The sequence below is a fragment of the Chionomys nivalis genome, chromosome 17, assembly GCF_950005125.1.
Source record: "Chionomys nivalis chromosome 17, mChiNiv1.1, whole genome shotgun sequence".
NCBI classification, from domain to species: Eukaryota; Metazoa; Chordata; class Mammalia; order Rodentia; family Cricetidae; genus Chionomys; species Chionomys nivalis.
In genome coordinates, this window is record NC_080102.1 from 52,198,008 (window position 1) to 52,224,469 (window position 26,462).

Genomic DNA, 26,462 nt, shown 5'->3' on the forward strand with positions numbered 1-26,462 from the left:
AAGGCCATAAGACCTTCACAGAATCACGGGGTCCTACTGAACACTAGGGAGAATGCAGTTTAGAAACGGAGATATCAGAAAGGTTGTTGAGGGTATAGGATATTTATAATTTTATATTTAAAGTAAAAAAAACATGTATTGATTTGGGGGAGTCAAGTGAGAATTTGGATGCTGGAGGAGGGTATGCTAGAGGAGTCTGGGAGTCACAGTGTGGTCATGGGAGTGAGTTTTAAAACCTGAGGATCACTTGACTAAATAATTGGTTTTCTTGTTTATTATTAAAAATACTGAGATGTCTTTTAAACATTAGTGGTAACCATCTTTATTGTCTCCAAAGTCTATGATCATCTCCAACCTGTTTATATATTTCTAATCCTTACATATTAAAAGATTCATTAATTCATCTATTTACAAACCAATTGAAAATGCCTTTTGAAGTGATTTTTTTTTCCAGTATTTTATTCTCCAGGATTCTGTGGTCCTGGTGGTATTAATACAAGCAGTATTTCTCTGGAAAGCAGACAAGGAATATACTAATATGTTATCACTTCCAGAAAAGAATCTGCAACTGTCCAACAGAAAATGCTCCCACAAAGCCAGGGTGGGGGTGGGGCCGACAGAGGATAAGGAAGGGAGACCTCTCTAGCAAGGGCCCAGTCATTCACTCCAATCCAGACAAGATAAGGCAAAGAAAAGGCAGAAAGGTTGTGTGTACCATGGCTATGCTGTGTGTGAGAGAGCACATGTACGTGCAGCATGGCCATGCTTGTGAGAGCACACATGTGTGTACTGTGGAGATGTTCTGTGTGACAGCCCACATGTGTGTACCATGGTGATACTCGTGAGGGCATACATGTGTGTACCAAGACCATATTGTGTGTGAGGGCACACATGTCTACTATGCCTATGCTGGCGTGTAAGGGCACACAAGTGTTTACCATGACTATGCTTGTGTCTGAGGGCACACATGTGAATACCATAACTATACTTGTATATGAGGGCACACATGTGTGTACTACGTCTATGCTTGTATGGAAGGGTACCCAGCATGTACATGGATATGCTTATGTGAGGGCACACGTGTGTGTACTATCACTATGCTCCAGAAAACTCTCTTTCTAGGGTGTGGCTTTCCTAAGCCTGGACACATTGCAGGGTGGAAGACAATTAAAATACTGACCTACATATCTGAGCACCAGACCAGTCCTAAATGGAGAAGCTCTACTGAGTCTCAGAGGTACTGAGGCAAAGTTATTCAAGCAGCAACTCACCGATTTCTGCAACCTGGATAATCAAAGGGCCTTGACAAATCTCTCTCATTCAAGTTCCAAGTTATCCTCAAGACGTAACGGCCACATACAAATAAACCCTTCATAATTTTCATCAGTGAACGGAGAAAACAAGGACATGCCCATCACACGCTGAGGTACTTCTCTGGGACTAGAGTCCACAGATTGACAATTCTTCGGCTAAACTTCAAAATTGAACAGAAAGGAGAATATTGATGAGAATACGGCTCCCTAAACCCGAGGCTACAAGATACAGTGTACTCCGGCTGCCCTTCGGTAAACCTTACCAGTTTCCCAGATGCTTCTCACCTGCATCCTGTACTCATGGCACTGCAGGCTCCACAGGGCTGAACCAGATTGCCAGGGCATAGACACCTTACTTTACTAGCCCCGTGACTCTGGTGATCACGTCCACAAGCTGTACCTCAGCTGCCTCGGTGGAGTAACAGGAACCCTGATCAGTAAGACTGTCTACGTCACAGGGCTGTGGCCGTGAGGACTACATGAGCCAATAGACCCTAAGTGCTCAGCACAGTGTCTGACAATACAGAGCAGCCTACAAATGCAATAAGGTCAGGACTAAAGAAAGGACTCTGCGTTCTCACTTTGCAAACGTTGTAAAATGTAGTCGTCAGATCCCTGACTCCCACTTCCCACAAGGGAGCTCAAAGACAACCTTCTAAGACCACCTTCAGGAAGCACAAAGATGGCAAAGGAACCAGTTAATGTACCAATCCAGGCTCTGTTCAGTAAGCCATAATTTCCTGATGCTAATCACAACTTCTATCTTCGTGAATATTCTCCCTTCTGCATACCACAGCCTTGGAACCCAGAGCCGAGAAGGTGAGCAGGCCAGAAGCCCTGTCGTTTCCTCATTTCCTCACTAACAGGATGTCCCATAAAGGACTTCTAGCTGTACCGCTTGTTCAAAACCTCAGTCAAAACCATGTTGTGTCCTTTTTCTTTTCTTCATTTCCTGCAAAGTAAAACAATGTTTTGAATGAACTTAGAATTAATATTCTTGGATAACTAAGAAAATCGTTACCAGAAATATGACTTTATACAAAGACTATTTCGGTGTAATCATAAAACATCTGGGTGGTGTCTGTTAATATAGAAAAACCACATGACATATGTAGTATGAAGTAGGTGGGAAATTCAGGTCGTATGCAGTGTGGGATCAGCACTAAGCACGGAGCTGGTCAGTGCTATGATTTTCAGTCCTGTGATTTTCAGTCCTGTTAGGGGCAGCTTAAGAATGGTGACACAGTAGCCTGGCGTTTTGGCCATTGATTACAAACTAGGTAGCACAGACGATCACAAAGATACTGAATGCTGACCCATTATCTGACAATGACTTCCACTCAGGCATGTTTTTAGAAAACCCTGGTCTAGGATAACCCTTACAGAGAAGAGACCCCCCCAAAAAAAGCCAATTCACACCTAAATGTGCTCCTTCCTCCCTGATAGCCTCCTCTATCTCAGACCTGAAACCTAGAAATACTGATAACTACATTCAAAAGTTGCAGATTCCTGTTGAGTTCGTCTTCTCCATCTTCAATGTGTATCTCTAACCATGGCTCATTCAATGAGGACGGCTGACCTGCTCAAGTTCACGTATGTTGGGATGCCAAAAAGGCGAGAAGATGAGAATTTTTACAAACATAATTAATTGTGTGACATCGAAGCCCAAATTTTACATTATTTGAAAAAATTAATATTTGCTCAGATGTTTTCTATATAAAAGGAAAATGAATTTGCTCCATGTAAAACTTGGAGAGAACTGCTTGCTGCTAGGGTAAATGCACGTTTACATACATATACACAGACACACACATATGTACACATACTCAGAGCAGGCTGTGGGTTTTATTCTTTCGGTCCTACTGTACCTTCTGGAAGGTTCTATTCCATTTATACACTGAGCCTCAATCTAGGGCTAAATAAGAAACAGCAGCCTGGCTCTCCTAAGGCATCAGCTCAGGTGTCACACCAAGCTGTTAGTTTAAGGCAGTGTTGAGACACACACTAACTGGCTTTAATCCAAATGTTACAGGCTAAGGGTTCTTTTAGATGAGCATGGAACATACTCCCTTCAGATGGCGCTAGTGAGTCTATCCTTGTCTCCAGCGTCCTTCTCAGGACACAAATACAAGGCACCTCGGAGTGAATTTACTTCGGCTACCCCTGAATTCTCCTGGGTCAGTCTTTCTGCAGGTTCTGGAGAATTCTCCCTCCAGCTGGGACTTGAGTGCGGCTGGGAGACTTCCCATATTGCCGGGCACGGGGGAGGGAATCCCACAGCGGGCCGTGCAAGCGGGTCTTCTTGAAGGCTCGTGTCTTGGAGGCACCTGTTGGAGAGCACTTCCTTTTCTTTGGAATTACGCCATTTCATCCTTCTGTTCTGAAACCAAATCTTCACCTATGGATAAAATAATTAGAAAAAAACCACTTATTCCAAGTATAGCACTTAGGTGTTTTACTTATTTCTTTTATTCTGGCCTCACACATGCTAGGCAATCACATTTTCAATGGTCAATGTCTTCTACTGCACGTTCTACAGAATTCCCTACTCTGACAGCCTAACTGGAATATCCATCCCTGTGGCTTTTCCTGTGGGTTCCTTCAGAAGCACCTAAGAGAGCAACATAACATCCCATGGACACCTCCAAACAGATGGTATAGTGATCGCATTCTTTATTTTTGGTGTATTTTGAAATTAATTTAGTTTTAAGTCTTTTAAAACATTATTTAATCTATGCTAAAAACATTTATTCAAGAAAAATTGACTAGTATCCCGTGCGTTTTGACTGGGGGGATAGTATGCTGTGTTGGTTGGTTGACATGGGGGAAGGTGTGTATGTGTGCGTGGTGTGCTTGCATATGTGTACTACACACATCTGTGTAGTGCAGACTGTGTGTATGAGGTGTGTGTGTGTGTGAACCACAGATGATTTTATGGTTTGATGAGATATTCATTTCACATGTAATGATACTGAGGTTTGGCAGGATTAACCAACACAAGATCACACAGCAGAGCAAAGTGAAGAACTTCAGGCCCTGCTATCACGCAGTGTTGACACACAGACCTCACCACAAGCTTTTAACATTAAATTAACAATATATTTTGTAATGCTTTGATAAATGTGGGCTTTATGCAGCTTCCAAGTTTTGATTACTCCCAGGATTTATTCAACTATGATAATTAGTTTCTATAAATAAGAATTGATTGTAATTAAGCCAGAAGGTGGCTTGCTCTGAATCATAACTTCCCCCACCACACCGCAACTTGACTCTGCAATTAACCACCCTGTTCACGAGACACTCAGTCATCGTCAGCAGAAGACTCCCCAACTACTTCCCTGACATTTTAAAAGCAGGAACAGTCATTGTCGCTACACTGCATCTTTGCACTAGCAATTTACTCTCTCGTTTTGAAACAACAACAAAACCCTAGTTAAACTCAGTGGGTCTCAAAGAACGAATGCTAGGGCAAATAGGGGAACAGAAAGAGAGGGACTAGAAAAAGGTGGGCATGGTAGGCCTCAGAAGATACTATGTACTTATGGAACTGTCAGCAAACAAATTCAACAGTCATTTGTAAAAGTCTTCCATTAGGAAAAAAACTTTTACTCAAGAAAATTATTATTAAAATATGTTAAGCAAGAGGGCTGGAGATGCGTCTCAGTTAATAGAGTGCTTCCCTAGCATGTGTGAGACCCGCATCAAATCCTAGAACCACACAAAACAAACACGGTGGCACATGCCTGCAACCGCAGCACTCAAGAGGTAGACACAGAAAGATCCGGAGGTCAAGGCCATCCTTGGTGGGTTAGGAAGTTTGACGTCAGCCTAAAGCTACATTAGATCCTACTTTTAATCACACACACACACACACACACACACACACTCCACGTGCATGCACAAGCACAGACACACACACGAAAACAAAATTGAAGATGGTCCTTCTACACTGACTAAACAATCTCCTCAACTTTTCCTTTTAAATGACTGCACAGGACATCGACTCCAGGAAACCGAGTGTCAATGACCGCTGTGTCAGCTATGATGCTCAGAGTACAGCTTTTGCTAAGAAAATAGCTGAAGCTTGCATGCCAGGACACTCGCTTCTACTCTGACTGCGTTTATAACTAGCAGCGGCTATTGCTGTGGAGAGCTTGCCAAGTTCTTCTTGTGCATTTTCACTGGGCGAGTGCTGTTCCCATGGATGTGTCTGCTTTGTTCAGTGCACTCATTTTCTCTCATTCTTCTTTTTTTAGTGCACACGTGTGTGCACACACATGTCTGTGTGTATGTGTTTCTGTGTGTGTGTGCATGTGTGTCTTGTGTATCTCTGTGTCTGTCTGCATGTATGTGTCTTTATGTGTGTCTGTGTGTGTCTGTGTGTGTATCTGTGTATATATGTGTCTCTGTGTGTTTGTGTATATGTGTCTGTGGTGTGTCTGTGTTATGTCTCCCTGTGTGTGTGTCTATGTATATCTGTGTATGCACGTGTGTGTGTCTGTGTGTGTATCTGTGTGTATGTGTCTATGTGTGTATCTGTGTGTGTATGTGCCTGTGTGTCCATATGTATGTGTCTATGTGTGTATCTGTGTGTATATGTCTGTGTGTCTGTGTGTGTCTCTATGTGTGTCTGTGTAATGTCTGTGTGTGCATATGTACATGTGTGTCTGTGTGTGCATCTATGTGTGTATATGTGTATATGTGCCTGTGTATCTGTGTGTCTGTGTCTATGTGTGTGTCTGTATGTCTGTATGTGTGTCTGTGTAATATCTGTGTGTGTGCATGTGTACATGTGTGTCTATGTATATGCATTGTGTGTCTGTGTGTATGTATCTGTGTGTGCTTGTGTGTCCCTGTGTGTGCTTGTGTGTCTCTGTGTGTGCTTGTGTGTCTCTGTGTATGCATGTGTGTCTCTGTGTGTGCATGTGTGCGTATGCGCCTATATGCATATGTCTGTGAGTGTGAGTATTTGCATGTGGGTGTGGTGTGCATGGAGAGAGAGTGACAATGGGATGCAGAGACAGAGCTTGACTTAAGTAATCTCTTAGTAAAAAGCCATGAAATAGTTTCTTCACAATCAATGGACAAATACATACATTGAGTGAAATACACAGAAGTCAAACCTCTCTCACCAGGCACAAAAACAACTCCAAGTGGGTTAAATAGCTAAACATAAAAAGAAAGCTACAAAAGTTTTAGAAGAAAATATATGTGATTGTAATTATAGTCTTGAGGATACAAGTTCTTTTTAAAGCAAATCATAAAACACTGAAGACGATAAAGCAGAGAAACCAGAGCTGGCTACATAAAACTGAGAAATTTCTGTACAAATGAACACACTATAAACAAATGAAAAAACAACAAAATACTCAAAAATTAAAAGTAGGAATCTGGGAGATATTTGTATAATATTAGGCAAAGGGAGATATTACAAACATTATATATATATATATATAAAATCTAGAATATCCAAATATTGAAAATAATCAAGATCATCAATAGATGAACAGTTATGCAGATATAGTACATCCATATAATGGATGATTATTTGGTTTTAGAAAAAAAGGTAATTCTGAAACTTGTAACAATATAGATGAACCAAGAAGATATTATGTTAAGTAAATTAATCTAATTAATAAAATGCCACTTGATTCCACTAGTACAAAAGTCTTTTACTCTTAAGTCTCTAAATTATAATGGAAAGGAGAATGGTAAATTGGCGGGGCCTGGGGTAGGGAAGGGAAAACACATTGAGAGCTGACAGAGTTTCAGTGTTACAGGATGGAAAAGTTTCTGGAGACGAACTGTGGTAACAGCTAGGTAACGGTGTAAATGTACACAGTGCCACTGACATTAGAAGTTGGAAAGATTAAGACGATTTATTTTGTATTCATATTTTACCACAATAAAAACACAAGTGTATAAAGAAATGCTGAAATATCTGTAACAAGAAAGTGTAAACCAATCTTATTATTCTAAATATCTTGATTAATATCCAAAATAATTCCTGCATTTCACAAAAGGACAACCAATGGAAAATAAACAACCACAAAAAGCCAATTTATAAACTTCACATTTCCAATAAATTATCAAAAGCCTCTAAAATTCTGGTAGCTAGGAAAATTCAAACTAAAAATAAACGAATACAATTGTCCATAAGGTTGATAAGGCTTTCCAAAGTAATAAAGGATAAAGGGTTTGCAATAAAAGGACTCGTATATTTTATATAAATCAGTGTCTAAGTTTATCTAAGACTCTTCGGAAGACTATTAATCTCTTAGAATTTGCGACACATACACAGACATTTTAACTCTCAAATTCTTTTTCTGCTTCCCTCTTATAAAACTTCTTTTGCCTGTTTCTTTGTTTTTGAGACAGGGTTTTTCTGTGCAGCCTTGGCTATCCTGGAACTCATTCTATAGATCAGTTTAGCTTCGAACTCACAGAGATCTGCCTACCTCTGAAGTGCTGCGATTAAAGATGTGTACCGCTGTCTGGCTACAAAACTTATCTTTTAAGCACACAAAGAAATGCAATGCTGAAACCCAGGAAGTAACTCAAAGATTGGGATGTCTTATGTATCTACAGGATGATATGTAATGAGGTTCACTTGAGAGAAAATAAAAAAGGTCTACATGTCAGACACAAAGGACCCAATCTGTAACATTGAGAAAAGGAACGGAACGGGAGGAACGCACATGGCTGTCGTCGGCAGATTGGCTCGAGTTATAGCATGAAACGATGATCCAGCAAAGTAGTGCAGAAACACATACCGCAGGATGAAGACTCTCTGCTAACAAAATGCTGCAGATGCCACACACAAAGAACTCGTACTAAATAGATCTGTTTACACAAGGGGCAGAAATGTACTACACTCATTTATCAGCTGGGGACCGGGCTAAGAGGGGCTATCAGGTCTTCCCACTTCTACTGCTTGATCATCACTGTAGAGATGGTTTGTGAGAAGCCAAAAAGGACACACAGAGCCCATTGCACTGGTGTATATAGGTGGTCACACACATGCGCATTTCGAGTGCCAACTTTTTGTAAAGTAAGCATAACACAATGAATAGCAGACACGTCAGAGGATCCTAGCAAGCATTAAAGGACATCAAATGTTGGATTGCTGGTAAACATCATGCAAACATGAGCATAAATGCAATTTGTGCATATCCATCCTGTACTTGAATTTATTTTAAGAGTCTGATACTTCAGTAAATTGAACCAAGAAGCATTTATAAATAGCAGGAATAATTGAACTAGATTGGAGAGTGATGTGGGATTCCCCTCTGTATGCAGTGAATATCATTGGTTAATAAAGGAACTGCTTTGGGCCTATATCAGAGCTATAGGGGAACAGAGCTAAATGGTAAAAACTAAACTGAAGACTGGGAGAAAGAAAGCGGAGTCAGGGAGAAGCCATGTAGCCTGGCTAGAGCCAGACAGAACTTTAGCAGGTAAGCCACAGCCACGTGACGACACAAAGATTAATAGAAATGGGCTAAATTCGTATGTAAGAGTTATCCAATAAGAAACTAGAGCTGATGGGCCAAGCAGTGATTTAATTAATACAGTTTCTGTGTGATCATTTCGGGACTGAGCAGTCAGGAACCAACAAGCGGCCTCCCTCCAACAGGAGAGAAGGGAGATGGGCGTTCATCTCTTACTTCATCAGTTTCCCTCTTGTATTACATAGCTGATAAGCATGGAAGTTAATAAAATGCTAATTTATTTATTAAATGTTCTCCCAAATTTAATACAACAAAAAATCCATTCTGAAATATCTAAATTTTTAAAATAATAAAATTAACAGAAACTATTGCTTAGGCTTAAGAGGCAAAGAAGAAAATCATTGGTTTCCTTGGTGTGGAGAGAGTGTAGCCTTTCTGGTAGATTATTAATGTCTGTGGGATTTGATATCAAGTGTCTCTGGAGAGTGCTGCACACATAGTCAGAGGTGGTCACACTTACCCAGCATACTGCAAGGTGGAATGCAACCCCTTCCATCCATCTCTCAGCATCTGCTTCAAGCTGCAGACAACGCTGGGCTCCCTGCAATCCCAACTTATATTATTTTCTCCCCTCTGATCCTGAGTCTTCTCATCTCTGCCTGCGGTACTCCAGCAGAGCCCAGTGAGGTCCTTGCCACACACACAGAGGCCCATCAAGCAGGTCTGTCACTTGACTTCCTGGGGTTGTGGACCTTGACAAGGCTGCTGTCTCCAGACATGGGAGAGGCACAGAAGGCTGAAGCTTTATAAACAGCTTTTCAAATTACTGGCCCAGCCCCTCTAATGGTCTCACAAGTCAAAGCAAGCCCCCTAATGTTGCTATCTAACCTCCACTGAGTAGGTAACTTCCTGGAATGCCAAGATTGTAACAGCCCATCCAGCATAGGGTTACAACAAAGTAGACCCTGGATCCACTCATATGCAAAACTGCTGAGCCTCATTAAATGCACAGCAATCATCAGTTCAGGCTATGAACTAATTACCCTTTACCACACAACATACCACTCTCTACTACTAGAAAGCATCAGGAATGGCAGGGCAGTTCGTGGAACAAACCCTTTCCCCAGGGGAAGGAATCAAGGGTAAGGGGAATTTCCCACACTAGGGACATGTTTGACAGAGTGTCTTTTACCCTTCAGCTCCTTCACAGCAATTCAAGACATCCTGGTGGATGTGGTTCTATTTGAAAAGCGGAGTGCCTGCTGCATTTCAACTACCATCATCTCCTTCAGCTCAATGTCGTGATTCTGGGTGTTTTTATGTGAATTTAACACAAACCATAAACCCTCCGAAAGGAAGGAACCTCAGTTAAGGAGAGTCTTATGCCTCCAGAAGATCAAGCTGACGGCAAGCCTGTAGGATATTTTTTTTAATTAGCAACTGATGTCGGAGGGCCCAGTTCTTTGTGAATAAGGCCACCCCTGAGCTGGCGAAAGCAGGCTGAGTATGCCAAGTGAAGCGAGCCAGTAAGCAGCACCCCTCCATGGCCTCCACCAGCACCTGTCTCCAGGTTCTGGCCCTATTTGATCTCCTGCCCTGACTTCCTTTAATGGTAAATAGTGATTTGGAAGTGTAAGTCAAACAAACCCCTTCCTTCTCAGGCTGCTGGCTCATCACAGCAATCGTAACCCTAAGACATCCTTGTATGGGAGACACCCTGCACAGCCGCAGAGATGGTGGCTCAAGGTTAAGGCTGTCTGGGAAACCTAGATCCCAAACAGTTTTGCCACATGGTGCTGGACCTACATTCAGTCTTCTGCATTTCTTCATCCTTCATATTTCAGAGGATGAGGGTGTTTATTTGGAAGATGAAACACAAAAATGCTAGTGTTCTTTGAGCTAACTGGCCGTCTTGGGAGAATTCTTCACTCTCAAAATTTACGTTCCCAACTGTGTCGAACGTTAGTGAACAAGGAAGGTACAGATGCTGCAGACGTGAAAGTTGCAGAATAAAGACGCCCGTCCACAGGGGCCCGGGAGTCTTACACTCACTCTCTGATTTTAGATTAAAAGTGAAAAGGAAGATAGGAAAATTGGTTACAGCTTTTGAAGATAATTATTTAGTCTGTTTCTCTGGATATAAAGATCACACACATGCACACACATGAACATACATGTACACACATGAACACACACAAACTCTCTCTCTCACACACACACACATAAGAACAGGGGATGAGAATCATATGATGCATCCTCGACATTTCCCTTCATTTCAGAAAAGTGAAGATTGTGGCTCAGCCTTGCCCTCAGCGTGTGGATCAGTCATCTCCACACAGGACTTGTCCTGTGTGTCTCCACTCACTGAAAATTCAGAACAAACACTTCAGAACACTCTGGGGCACAGGGCCATGCCTGGCACAAGACATTCATGCCAAAGAGCAAGCTGCACCATGCTGAAACCAGGAATAGGAGATGTCTTCCTCCTCGTGAGTACCTGTGACTCCTTCAGTCCCAAGCTGACAGCAAGTTTCCTTCGGTCTGTTTTGCTGATGTACTTCTGCTTCTGAAACATTCTCTCCAGAGCCTTTCTCTGGTCCTCTGAGAACACAGCTCTTCTTAAAATCCCCCTCCGTGCTTTGGAATTTGAGTCCTGGGTCAGCAGAGGCAGCCCGTGTTCTTCTCCTGGCAGAGAGATACAAAAGAACAGCGTGGTTAGAGAAGAGAGGCCCCTCTGACCTCAGAGTGTTCGCGCCTCATAGTCAGCACCGTGGCCGACTGTTCTCTCTATATATAATGAGCTACATTGTTTAAGTTCTCCAGGTCCTGGAGTTCTTTGAGGACCTGATAAATGCTGGTCATGGAACGATGCTCCAAGGAGTCAATAAATCAGCACAAAAATAGCTCAATGCCCAGCCCTATCAACAGTCCCAAGAATCTGCTTCCCCCTTGATAGCTCACTTGGTTCATACGTGGATCCTATACATACCACACCAATCACTGCCTAGATAAGGTGCTTGGAGTGACATGAGTCCCATTCTATGCTGAGGACACAAAGCTCAGATGCCACCCAGATGTTTTCAGTTCATCCTAGCTCTTTCCCCTGTGTTTTGGTGCCCTTGGTTTATGACTGTATCTAATCTAACACCGTATCTAAATATATTCAACATTAGGAGAGAATGGCAACTACCCAAAGAAATGCATAAACTACCCAATGGATAAAATCTTGAGGGCCCGTTAAAGACGAAGACTAAGGACAAACAACAGCAAAGAAGGGACTACGTGTATGTTTTAAAGTATGGCAGCTAGATGTGCCCTGCACTCACGACCAGGTAAGAGCGCCAAGGAGAAACAGTTGAAAGGGCCAACGTGAACACTAACTACTGTGAGCCATTGCAGAAATGTGGGCATAAAATCCATGCCCACTGTCTACACTTTAAGCTTGGATCTATGTCCCAGTGGGGAACAACTTGGCAGAGGTGCTGCACAGGCACTGAGTGAGTATTGGAGATGACTCCAAGCTGTCCTTAAGGTGCTCACAGTTGCTGAGCAGAGACGCAAGGGCTCTGACAGAGAGATGACGTGACCATCACAGACAGCACAGAGGAACAGAACAATAGCCAGAGCAGGAGAGACCATAGACAACACACAAAGAGCCACAGAACGTGAGCAACCAACTAGCCAATCAGCAATAGCCAGGGCAGGAGAGACCACAGACAACATACAACGAGCCACAGAATGTGAGATACCAACTAGCCAATCAGCAATGAACAGGGCAGGAGAGACCATAGACAACATACAAACAGCCATACAAACATACATACAAGAACAGGAAAGACCAACTAGCAATATGGGAATGAGTCTCCTTCAAATATCCCAAAAACTTTTAAGAGAGGGCCCTAGATTTTCCCTAACAAATATTTTTTAGGGGAAAAAAAAAAGAACAAAGTGTCCTATAGAGGATCTACAGATGCAGTTCTAACATTTTGGGGGCTGTGGACTGGAACTAGATCTCACCCTATGAACAACAGACCTATTAGACCTACAGCTAAGATCAGGTAATAACTAATACTTCTGAACCCAGTTTCTCAGGTTTTGGTGCCCTAAAATAAACAGGAATAACCAATGAACAAGCAAAAGCTATGGCAAACCCAAAGGATACTCTTCCTCACCCCCACTCTCCATACCGCATCTCACCCACATGTCATTTTAACTTGGCAACCCAACACAACCCATTTCCATTAACAATGCCCCAGGAGTCCATGGTGAGGTTTAGCCTCTCTGTCTTCCTGACCCATCCCTGGGCAGCTACCCTGTGCCTATTGCTACAGTAAGCCCTAACTTGGCTCTGCAAGGGATATGTGCCCCGACCACCAGTATTCACCAAGCTTACAATAGGTAAAAACACAGAGGAAGAAGGACAGAATGGCAAATGCAAGCCCTAAGGTAGACAGTGATAGAAATATGGACCAGTAATTCATTTTCAAGTAGAAACAAGCAACCCCCGGAGCAGGCTTTAGGGGAGGCAGAGTTCCTGCATCATTCCTGTGGTCCCTAACCCCGCCACATTTCATTGCAAACTCTGTTCCCAATGTGGGCTACCCAAGGGTCACACAGTCCAGCCCACTTCTAAGAAGCCTTGTTTAGTTTCCACATTAAAACCCAGTCTATAGACTGCTAACTCCCACCCCGCCCCCATGGCTTTGTGAAGAAGGCAGAGGCAATAGTATAAGGAACAGCATTGACTCCAGATAGCTTCAGATTCTCGGGAGAATTGTAAGATTCTTTCAGGATAACTCAAGATGAAGGCCACCAACCATCCTTTGAGAAAGAAAACTCTTTCATCCTCCTAAAGAACTCAGTAACTCCTCAGAGCTGGAGAGACCTTCGTGTGTTTGATACAAGCCTCTCCAACGGATAAGCATCTGATGCCGCATTCCTCTACTGAGGAGGGTGGGGTGTTGTCTGCGGGGCTCTGTCTTCCTGCTGCACAGTCCCTAACTGTTCTGCACCCTCTCCCACGGGCTTCTGTCCTTCAATACTCTCTTCAATGGAGAGACCCCTCATCACTACTTTCAAATATGCCTGTGGGCATCTATGGGCTTCTGCATATGTGTGCCTGTGTTTGTATGGTTTCTGCAGGTCTGTCTGTCCTGTTCTAATAGACTCTAAAAGCCACCCTCAAGCATCCATAAAACCCAGGATTTGGACTTAAATGATTCTACTCATTTTAGACCTTCACCAAGTTGGGTGTGGTAACTGTAGAGGTCTTTTACTATCTGCCTTCCTCTTAGCTTGGTTTGTACTACTCAGCATGCCTTTTAAAGGGTCTCCAGAACCAGTCACAGGCCTTCTGAGCCTTTCAGAGTCCAGTAAGAATTCCATCTTCTCCTCTGCTCAGCCTATGGCTAAAGCACAGTCCACACCCCAGCTGTATTCTGAAGACACACACTGAGACAGCTTTATACTTTTTCCCACTTGACTCTACCCAGTCCACCCTCCCCGCTCCTGGTCTGTACAGAGTGCTTGATTAGGGAAATGAAAATCAGGATTTTATAAACAGAACTACATTTGACTTCATGTGATATTCGGGGAACGGGTTATAGACAAGCATCCTACAAGACTGAGAGTTACCCACCATTACCATCTAGGCTGAGCACTCAGACAGAAAAGGAATGGCACCCTAGGACTGAAACTCAGGCTACCTCTGCCTCTCAAGAGCTTTGAATAGAGTCATCAACCTGGAAAGCCTGTAGTTTTGAGTCTCTGTTCCCTCAAACATTCTTCTTGGCTGACCGAATGTCATTTATCTGAGCAACACCACTCCATCTTTTTGGAGAAGTCACTGCCTAGATTCAGAGTATCGACAAATTCCATTATCTTCCAAGTGGTATAATCATGCCTCTTTCTAAATTAAAAAAAAAAGTTTCATCTCTCTGAAGATCTTAAAATGGCTAAATTAAATCTCTACATATGTTAGATATTTTACATTCGTTTGTATATATGTGTTGGGAATTGCAGTCAGTCTCTCCTAGGTTTTCAGAGCTCTGGGAAATCTCCTGAGACTACCCATCGCTCCAGCGGAGAGCAGTAAACCAACACCCAAGTCAGGCGGCAACAATATTATTAATCAGAGCATTTCCCATCGTTGACAGTGAGACCCAGAGCCAAATTACATTCACTCAGTAAAAGCAAAGCTCCTTTCCTGCTGCCTTCCACAAAATGCTGTACTAAAACCTGGGGTGGATATGAGGGTCCCTTAAGTTTTAACAAGGGATAACAAGCTGGGAATGTCAAATATGAACGCAGTTTCTAGGAAAAGGCTGAGCAGTTTGTCCTGCCGACAGGTTTTCTCTGCTCAGACTCACATAAAGTTGGCTCCAAACTGAAGTTCTGTTTTCTAGGGCATAAAATTCTTGAAAGGTCAAGTTGGGTCCTCAAAGACAAAAATAGAGTAATCATCTAATTAACTCAATTTGCTAGCCTTCCTAATTAAGATTTCAGGTTTTTTAAGGTAGCTTTTAAAAAAGAGCCATTACCTGCATCATTTCCACAAATTTCCTTTTCTTTTTACCTGAGAAATGTGTTATTTTTTAAAATAAGTTTATGAATGTAATATCAAAGATTTTTCCATGCAGTGCTTTAGGGGAGGGGCCAGCTTTGACCGGTGCCTTTCAATTTTCTCGACTGTTCTCGGTGTTTTAGCACAGTGCTGAAACAGCCTAGTAAACCATTTACTGCGTGTGAGAAGGGCACCAGGCAGATGATGGCTTCCACATTGCAGCAAGGAGTCAAGGTAAAATCTGAGGAATCAAGAAAACCCCAGTCGGCACGAAACAAATGAATCAGACTGTGAGTGGAGAAGGCCTTCCCCTGGCTTAGCTAAAGATGTGCTGACCCGATCCTGGGTTCTGGGAAGAAGTGAAGTCAATGCTGTGGAGCAACCATGGCAGCCATAACTTTCATCACTTGTTAAACTTTTAGTATAAACCGACTTTTGGCTGTCCAAGCGGAAACTTGACACAAGTTTACTTGAGCGGTTCATTTTCTTTCTCTCCCTTTTCGTTACTGCAATGGAAAATAATTTAGCAACTTGGACATAAACACTTATTATTTTTTTTTAAAAAAAAAAGAAAACCTAGTAAATTCCTCTAGTAAGAAGGCGCTTCAGATGTAAAGCTCATTAGCCATGCCCTGGTCATCACGGCTGTTTTTGTAGAATTCTTTATGGACAGCAAGATCCCACCGCATTATTAGTGACTGCCAATGTGAATGAACATTATAAACAGGAAAATGAGATATTCATTTCGGGGTTATGACTAATAATGTGATACAGCGTCATTTATTAAAAACACATGCGGGACCTCTCGATGGTCTCAGGAGGCCAACATCAGGAGGACAGAGAAGTCAAGGGCAGCGTGGACTATCCTTGATCTGAACAGCACTGATCTTTCAAGCCATGTGTTTATTTATTTATTTTTTTACCAACATAAACACAGGGCTTTAAGCCCTGAGGGATGAACATCATTTATAACAGTGATGCAGAGGGAATAGAGTGTGAAGGACTGAGAGTTACGGAGAGAAAACGGGACTTGCTTAAAATAATCATTGGAGCTCTTGAAGGAAGGACGTGTTCCATTAAACTGGCCTGAAGCTTTTCTTTTCCTATTTATTAAACTGGCCCAAACTTTTATGTGTTAGAGATTCTTTTCAAACACCCCTATAAAATAAATACACTGCCCTGTCATGTGTACCGGCATGCCTGGACATCCCTATCATGTGAAACTTTGTGTCTATTTCCACACACCTGAGCGGTAGCACCAGCAACTTTCTAAAGTAAAAGACATCAAGATGGAGCAAGGGAAACCAAGCACGAGACACCATGAATAAACAAAGGTGCCCCGAAATGGGATTTTCAGCATCTGGGTTTGTGTCTCCTCCAGACATTCTTGCCTGCCACTCTGATATCTGGTGATAAATGCTGCCTTAATTTGCACAAGTGCTCAATCGCCCTCATAGAGGACCACCTTGAAGGAAGAGTAAAAGGTTTCGTCATGGTCCCTCTCTCACTATTCAAATTTAATGCATTCTAGTTAAATCTACAATTAATAGGTCACTGCCAAAATAGCAGTGTATCCGTCCTGGTTAATAAACAATCGCCACAGTTGATAATGGGCCCTGTGTATTCAGCGAGTCCCTGTATACAGTCAGCTCAGGCACTAAATCCCCTTTCAGGTGGACAGGGCTATATGGGAAGATGAGCTGGAATGAGTCTATAAAAGTCAGTTCCATTCAGCGCTTTAGTTTTCAGTGAAGGGCTTTAAATGGTGTCCAGAAATTCACTTGGAATGCGAAGCCACAGAAAAAGGCTGACACACAGAGCCTGGCTTTATGACCACACAAAAGGACAAATGACCCTTGCCCAAGCCCTCTCACTGTGAAATGGTCCCTAAAGTTCATCTGCAGAGTGAAAAATCGTGGTGAGGTCGCGTGTGGATGAGTCCAGCAAAAGTGAGGATTGGTCACGGGTCTGTCACCCATTGTAGCCACGTCCCAGCCGTGTAAAGAGCTCTGTGGGAAAGTACCGGCCCCCTAAAGAGACGCTCAGAAGCCTGCAGCTCATTAAACCGCAGCATTTGCTGCCTCGCTTGTCGGGAGTCATTTTGTGGGGCAACTGCTCTCCTGAAATATCCATAAAACACAAGAACACATACGGGGCCTGGGGGTTGAAAACAGTCACGGGGCTGGGGCTTGGGACTGGCCCTCACTCAACTCTTACCTGGCGTAGCTGTGTACCTATGTGTCTCCTCAGGGCTCCCCTGCCTGGCTCACCCTACAGCTCACCCTCTGCCTGTAGATTTTGCTGACACCCCAAGACACCTGCATGCAACACGCTGCTCTGTTTGGTTTCTCCTCTTCTTTCCCAGACACAAACGTATTTTTCTTTCAGAACGTTTAGAGACCAGTTCCCTGAAAACATTCCCTACAAGCCAGGCTGGCTTTCTTCAGAAAGATAGACAATATTTTACCCCGTCTTTATGATCTCCAGTTTCTAATTCTTTTCTAAACCTGTGACTGACTGAGTCATTTGAAGCTGAATGGAAGCAGCGCACAGCCCACTCTTTACCCACTTTCCTTTGCCCTCTTCTTTAACCGAGTGTGGTACAGGCTTCAGAAAGAGCCAAACTGGTCCCTCTAAGATCTTTTATACCAAATGGAAAACAAGCCCTTGCCTTGGCGTGTCAGCTCTGGGCTTAGGGTAGCCGAAAACCCTCTCACAATCGCTCACTGTGCCGAGGTTTGATAATCTCTGGAAACCTCCTGAATAGGGTCGCTGTGATTTTTAGTGAGGCATTAGCTCCTTGCCACTGCACTGCCAATTAGCTTCCCTGAGCACATTAAATCCTGCTGCTTTGGTTTACAGAATAACTGAGGCATTGCTGATGAAGCATTAAAACTTACTTGAAAAAGCTGTGGGGGAGGCAGGGCGCCTGCAGGACCCACCGCAGCAGGCGGAGTAGAATGGCGGGGCGCTCAGAAGGAAGGGTTTGGAAGGCACTGTGGAGAAAGCATTGATCTCATTGATTAACCGTTCCATTTACACAATCTCCAAACCTCCAGTTTTCCCCAAGGCCCTGAGTAAACACACTCCATTGCCGAACCTTACCTCGGTTCTAACCTGAAGTTAAAATCATTTTGAAGTGTCAAAGTTCTTGCCAAGTACTTTCCTCGGCATTTGGAGGATGCGGTGGAAAGACTCAAGGCAGTGTGGTTGTAATTACAAATAATGAATAGTGGCTGTTCTTTTATACAAGGTATACTAGAGCAATGTGCAAGGAGCATCTGCAATGACAGACACGTTGGCATCTGCTCTGGCCAATGGGGCAGCTTCTGGCCAAATGTAATCGCCAAGCTCAAATATGGCTAGCATGAGTAGGTACTAAATCTTCAGATCAAATTAATTTGAATTTCAAGAGGCTCTTGCAGCTAAGGATTACAATATTAAATGGCATAGTTCTAAACATTCTACTTACCAGGAAACAACGTAAGTACCTGGTTGGTTTTTTTTTTTTAAAGAGATTATATCACATCCGTGTTCATTTTTACATGATATGAAAGGTGAAGTTAAGATGGTAAGACCTAACTACTGAACAGTTTCTCGGTAGAAGATTGCTTTTGATCTTGGTCACCTGTTTGAAATATGTAAAAACAAAAGGGAGATCTAGTTGCCTGGAAGCATGTTCACACCTAGCGAGTCATCCCTAACTCTTTTCTGCTCAGTTCGCAAAGGTACATGCTTCATAAGCTGCTAAGAGATGGTCGTGGGATCCTGCACGTTTGGGGAGGAGGCTGAATTGGGTGTCTAAACAGTCATGAGGGATTATTATTATTATTATTATTATTATTATTTTATTTATGTTCTGACATTTTGACTACACTATCCCAGACCTCATAATCACCTTATGTGAATATAATATTTAAGAAAAATTTGAACTCCATTCCTAACTCCACAGAAAAAGAGCTAGGAAGGCTATTGTAGACTCTAATAGCTATTGTTATTGAGAACTAAGCACCAAGTCTGGTTAAAGGACATCTACAAACCATGTCCTTTAACAAAGTGCATTTAGTCCAGTATAAATACAGGGTCACCATCTCCTGAATGTAAGCACCTGCTTTTATCCTGACGTACATAGCAGCATTGCCTGACATAAAGAATCAAATTTTTTAAGGATTGAATCAATGGTTTTTAAAACAAAGAACAGGAACTCTTCCTGGTATTCTACGAAAATGGGGACAAAACAGTAACTTTATTCTGCTCACCAGAACACACACAAATATGGTATCTTTTGAGATTGATAACCTTGAGATTTAAATCTCAACGTGAAAATAAAGATTTTTTTTATTATTTTCTCTTGTCATTATGTGGATCACACCAGGGAGTCTTATGTTGATGTCTATACACCCTTTTAAAAACCACAGAATTTTCAGGCTTGCACTCTTACCAGCCAGAACAGCGTGTATTTATTTGAACAAATTAATTTCTTTCAAAAGTATGATAAAACAAAAAGATTGCCCCCCCCCAAAAAAACATACTTATTGTATTTGTAGAATCCTGAAGGCTGGGGCTGTAAAATTGTAAACTAGTTAGAAATCAGCACCTATCCCTCCTATCACACAACGCTGAGATCTCAATATCTCTACTTTTTAAATAAAATTCTAAAAGAAAATAAAGTGTTTTACAAATTTTTAACTAAGCAAAGACATGAGATGACAAATTATTTTGATTTTTTAACATCATAAAAAATAGCTTCATTACTATTACGAATTGTTCCAGTGTTGACCATAAAGCATCACAGAAACAATAAATAATTTTATATGACTTTTACATTTTGCATTATAAGAGTAGTACATGAAATCTTCATGTGATCACCTACACAAGACCTGCATAGTGACACCAGCTGGCATTCCAACATGGATGGGGAAAATCTCACAAATGAAGGCGACTGGCAGTCCCTGAGAGAGAGGGAGAGAATCGGGCTTCTCTAGGGACATGCTGTTCAATCTCGTGGCCATTCGTAAAGACTCACACACATGAGCAGCACTGAAGGGACTCAGCATATGTGTGTGAACATATCACAGTAGTTAACGAAGTCATGAGATGGAGAGGTAAAGAGGAGGAGTAGGAGTGATTGAAGGCAGAGAGTATGGGCTGGAAATGATGCAAATAGAGTAGCCATGTATGAAATTTTCAAAAAACAGTTTTTTTAAGTAGATAACATTGCAACTACCACTATGCATATATGAAGTACCTTGAAAATGGCAATGTATTTCTAGGTAGAAAATGTGCATCTTTGAGTTTGTTTCCAAACATTTCTATTAACTTATCACCTCTCCAAAATGAGCATACTTTACATAATTAATAATGGCTATTGTGCTTTTAGGCTCTTCTTTATTTTTAGTAGGTCAAAAAAAGAAAGGAAGAAAGATTCAACAACATTGCAATCACATGTATAAAGTGCAGCATTTACTATGTGATCTGGAAGCATCAAAACTATGTATGAATGACCAAGTGGGTTCTGCTCAAGTACAGAATATGGAGCAAAGTACTGCAAGGCATAAATTAAAAAAAAAAAAAAGTTTCCTGGTCTTAAGATATAGCCTTAACAATGGAAAAATAATGGATTAAAGTACAATAGTTTATGTGAGACAAGACACCAGTTAAACTCATGTGATAAATGTGAGTTGAAAGCACTTGATCTAATGTTAGACCAGAAACTGTCTAATTGAACAGTCTGCTACACTGCCATGCGTTGCTCCATTTGAAACTTGTAAGCAAGATGACACCAGAATGTGTAATTACAGAAGTATAATCAAAATCCACAGTAGTAATTCTAACTGGGGCAATAGAAACTGGCTTTTATGCTGTGGCATGACTCGGCTGGCGGGTCTATTGTGCAGGGTGTTCTCGCCATTCCGATCACCTCTCGGACACACTGACTTAGCTGGAGATTAGTCAGCTCTTGATTGCTATCCATAAACACACCTTATTTAAGCTGGTTTATGTGGAAATTGCTGTGAAATTCCAATTAAGTGCTCTTTTTCCAGCTCTGACAGAAGTCAAGTGCCAATCCATCTGCGTGTGCGATGGCGGGAGAGCTGAACGGCCACGGGCGGCATTGAAAATTACACCCGGAGTTGAAAATAGACGTTATGCCTTTCATATTTGTAAGCAGCGTGCTTTTTATTTTGAAGTCGTGAATAAAGAGCAAACGGAGGCTGATGAGAGCCAGTGTTAGGCCAGCAGATGTGTGAAAAACCTTTAAGCCCTCAGCAACTGCTTGGAAGATGCTCTGAAAAAGGCAAGAAAAGGGCCATTTAGTCGTCAATAAACATTTCCGATTTGGTCACCGAAGGCTGGATGCCGTTAGTTCACCATTTATCACAGCAGGCTCCCTGGCTGGTCGCCGCAGTGATGGTGTTTGCAGAGTACTTGTCCTGTGCGGGCTCCTGACTGGTCATGAATGCAGCACATTCTCTCTCCACTCATTGACACGGGACTTCAAAGGGACAGGCATCTGGAATGTGACTGAATTCTTTCAAAACTGCTAAAAATGAGCAGGATAAATCTTCTTGATCTTCACATAAGGACCGATTATTAGTTAGGAGGGTAGGGATGTGAGCACTTACTAGCTAAAAGCTGGAGTCTAGAAAATGCTATTATTGCCAGGATTCCCATGAGAAAAAGCAAATGGCCCGGGGTCCGTCAGTACAGCAGTCGGACTGTGCCTCAGTGGGATGTTTCTGATTCCGTAGCACACTGAAACACCTAACTTCCTGCTTCTATGGGGGACTTACGTAATAAACAATATAAAATAAACATTTTGAAACTAAACTGGCATCTACCTACATCCAAAAAGCCAAAGCTACACATTCACATACAAAACTCATGAGTCTTCTTTACACACTCTTTTTGTATTAATTAAATTTATTCATTTCATTTACATCACAACCACAGTTTCCTCTCCCTTCTCTCCTCCATACTCATTTTTTTTCCTGCTCATCCACAAAGACCAAGTACTTTCAATGTTTAGTTACATGCACACAGCTGGTTTAATGATGAAGCACCCCCTTAAGAGAAAACACTATACATACATGGACTCTGCATTAAGCATCCCACAGTCTAAGACAACGACAAGCCCCACCACAGAAAAACAACTTTCAAACTCTCATTGTCTAGAGCATTCCATTTTAATTGTTTTTTTGGGGGGGGCTATTTTCATTCTTTGTTACTGATAGAGAATAACAACGTCCATCTAAAATGGTGCAAAAGCATTCCCTGCAAGATGAGTTATCGACTGAGTTATGATGATGCCTCCGAGAACAAGTACAAAAGTTCAGACAAACCTCGGGAGCCCATCACAATCTGTGTGGACTGCATGTGCACTTAAGAAGAAAGGGGAAAAAAATCACATACTAAGCCAAAATGTAAAATCAACCAAACAAAAACTTGTAGAAAAAACATAATGGAGAATTAAATTTCCAACGTTTTATGACATCTTTCAAGTGCCAGGTTCTCGGGCACTTGGAATAAAAAAGAAACCTTCACCACAACTTGAAAATAGCACACAGTTGAAGAGACTGTCTAGACGAGGGTGGACCCAAAGACAAAGCAGTTAAGGATGGCAAACCGCTGCCAGGAGCAGCCGGACCTAAAAACTACCCATCCTATAACGAGGTGACGTGTGTGTTGTCACCCAGCCCATGTGAACCAATCCATCCGTGTGATCCGGTTGCAAACTTTGCTTTCACTCAGCGGGGAAATCAGAATGTCCATCCCTTACCTTTCTGGTCATCAGGAAACAACAGAAGTGAACATTTAGGGGTTTGCCTAAAGTATTTTACAGGCAGAAGACAGCAGGTCGTCATGTGTGAGAATGGCTCCTGAGAAGATAACTCCAGTGAAATGCTACCTGCTTGATTTGGTCCTTTAAATCCATGCCAGCTATGACCTGTATTCTAGCAAGTCTCTGCTGTCTCGCCGTGGTCAATTACCCAGATCCAAGAAAATGAGCTGAATTTGAGGGTGCATCTTGTCCTTTGTAGAACAAAGTAGGTGTCGCACAGGAGAATACTAGTAAACAATGATATCCGAAGCTCCCGGAAGGCCACCTCTGTGCAGCCATCCCGAACTCCAGCTATTTATCACTCTGGGATCGATCCTTACACAGGTCTACTTCAGAAGCTGGGTCCAACGGGAACCACACGATCCCTCTTGACAGGTTTTAAATGGCCGCAGTGGTCTGATAGGCTCCCTACTACTGAGATGTGGAGGCTTTGTTTATTCCTCTCTGGAACGTCAGATGGTCTTGGTGACTTTCTCAATCATGCTGCCAGCAGGGCGGTGTTTTAGAACTTTCCCGTCGAGTTTAGTGCGAGGCTCCGGAAGGTCCAGAGCTCTCAAACCATGTGGGCTGGTTTTCAGAAGTCCCCCACGCATGTAGAGTCCAGAAACCATGCCATTAAAAGGTCAAGATATGAAAGAATCCAAATCTTGATGAAAAGCTCCAACTGAGCACCCAGCCACCAGTCAATATCAACTGCCAGTCATGTGGATGGCACCTTGGACATGCCACTCATGGAGCATAGACATCCAACCACAACCTCGGGACATTCCCATGGAGTGTGAACATCCAGCACAATCTTGGGAGAAACCCTCAGCTGAGCTTATGCCACGGAAGAAAGGAAAATGAGTAACTGGCATTTGTTTGTTTGTTTGCTTGCTTGCTTGTTTCTAATCTACAAAACGCTGACATGGGCTCTTATAGTATTTTACCTATAATAAACTAGAGGAAACACCTTTCACCTCTTTTTCTGCCTCTTACCAAATGGCTTTTGAGGCACTTGCCTGAAACCTCTGCTCTGATTTCGAACCATTCTGGAGTACACAATCAGCAACACGAAGCACTTGAATCTAGACCTTAAAATCACGGGCAGTTGCTTACGGCTCAAATAATGATTAATTTATTTAATGACACATTAAAATATCCCCCAACTTGCCATTTATGCCTTGGATGAAGGATTGACAAATGTTCATAGACCTGAAAGTAAATATTCTGGACTTTATGAGTCACGTGGCATCTACAACAACCATTGGGTTTCTATCTGTACTGTAAAGCACCTATAGAAAAGTCAGACACTCATAGTGCGACACTGTCTGTCCTTTCAAGACATGCAGGACTTTCTGGACTTCAGACTCAGTCTAGCTACAGCATTGTTGGATGAGCCTAGATCCAGTTTGGGCTCGTCCATTAGAAATCTGCTTTCTTCTCTCACCGAGGTACATGGCTTTGTCCAAAAGGAACTTACTCCAGTGCATATTTAATTTAGAAAGTATTCGAGGTTTAAAGTTTTCAAAAAACAAGAAATCTGGAGACTTCGGTAAAATTTGTAGAAATATATCACACATTCTACTCAGAATGGCCACTTAGAATTAACAAAATTAAGGATGCCAAGATAGCTGCACACAAAACAGAACGCCAAAAACACACCCTCTCAGGAATACTTACAAAAAAAGAAAGTTATCAAATATTTAACGATATACACAAAAGGCTCAACATTCGTGGCTTCTTTTCTTTCTCCCTTTCCTTTCCCTAGATACTATAGTTCTGAAACCAAGGTCTACAATCTTATAGCCGCTTTTTGATCTTTAACTTCAGAGAGAATTTTAGTGCCTAAGGTTTACTGTTCACACAGCCCACAGAAATATGCCCCTGATCTACTCACGAATAATAGCGGGTTGACAAAATGAATAACGCTATTAAAAAGGAAATGAGTTATGGCAGCCTTATATAAAGTGATGAATCGCTCAGCATTGCCAAGTTAAGTTCTGACTGGAGGCTAAAAGGGATGAAAGGTGGAGATTTCATTAAAAGTGGAAACATTACTGAAAGTAAAATAAAGTACATCAGAATAAAACATACAAGGGTCCAGCAGCTATGTTATATGTTAAGGCAAAAATCCAATTTCTTACTCAGAGTGTATAAAACAAAAGAATGATCTAATGAAGTCTGAAATGAAAGCCCTAATAAGCGTTCTGAGATAAAAATCATATTGTTTCATTTTGCCATTTCCCTTTTTATTTTTCTCGGCAAACGCCAGGTGCAATTGAATGAAAACGGGTTCATACTGACTTGAGAGTTGTGTACAGTGTGTGTCTACAGAGGTGTGGGGAAGTGCGAGTCAGAGAAACCTTTAAAGGTGGTCAATCAAATTTACAAGGAGGGGGGAGAAGATGAAGAAGAGTTGCCTATCCCAGACATGCTGGCACATGACTAATTTCAGCACTCAGGAGACTGAGGCCGGAGGAGCAAGAGTTAAAAGATACAACTTTGTGCAAAATAGAAAAGTTCAAGCTAAAATAGAAAAAAAAAAAAAAAACCAAGCCAGAATGGGCTATGATGTGAGATCCAGTTTCAAAATTGAAAATAAGATGAATTCTAAAGTTATAGATAATGTCAACAACACAAATTTGATAGTTGTAGTAGTCTGAATGTAATTGGCCCTCATTCTCTCATAGGGAGTGACACTATTAGGAGGTGTGGTTTTGTTGGAGTGGGTGTGGCCTTGTTGGAGGAAGTGCGTCACTGTGGGGGAGGGCTTTGAGGTATTCTAGCTCAGGATACCGCCCAGTGTCTCAGTTAACCTCCCATTGCCTGAAAGATGTAGGACTCTCAACTATTGCTCCAGTACCACGTCTGCCTGCACACTACCATGCTCCCTGCCATGTTTTTCTTTACAATGTGCCGTGGCCATAGTGTCTCTTCACAGCAACAGAATAAACACAATAACTTAAAAGGCAGATGGTAGAATAAGTAATACTCTCTTGGAAAGAGGGGCACACTGGTTTAAACATTTTAAGAAAAATTTCTCTCGTGTGCAGGCTTTTGCATCCAAAGAATCAGAAATCAATTTAGAATACAGTTACTAACCAGAAGTTATACACAGAGAGTAGTCCTTTACTGACAAGCCTCCATCATTTCTATTTGGCTAATAACAAACATCTTGTAGTAAACAGAGAGAAAGTAACCAGCACAGGAGGAGAAAGACAATATAATCCGACACAAATGGATACAGAAGAGGGAGCTACAGCATCTGCCCAGCCCTGGGGAAAAGACAAAGGTTATCCTTGGCCATCCAT

General features: G+C 42.1%; 1 protein-coding gene across 1 annotated transcript in view; it reads right to left on the bottom strand.

The window, feature by feature from the left end:
* Positions 1-580: 580 nt before the first annotated feature.
* The window catches only part of Dbx2 (developing brain homeobox 2), a 31,320-nt gene continuing 5,438 nt past the window's right edge, over positions 581-26,462 (bottom strand). Inside the window, exons 2-4 of the mRNA XM_057792294.1 lie at positions 18,227-18,322; positions 11,262-11,449; positions 581-3,711 (exon numbers count right to left, since the gene is read on the bottom strand). Coding sequence (XP_057648277.1) covers positions 3,385-3,711; positions 11,262-11,449; positions 18,227-18,322 — 611 coding nt within the window. The 3' untranslated portion in view covers positions 581-3,384. The remainder of the gene's footprint in view (positions 3,712-11,261; positions 11,450-18,226; positions 18,323-26,462) is intronic.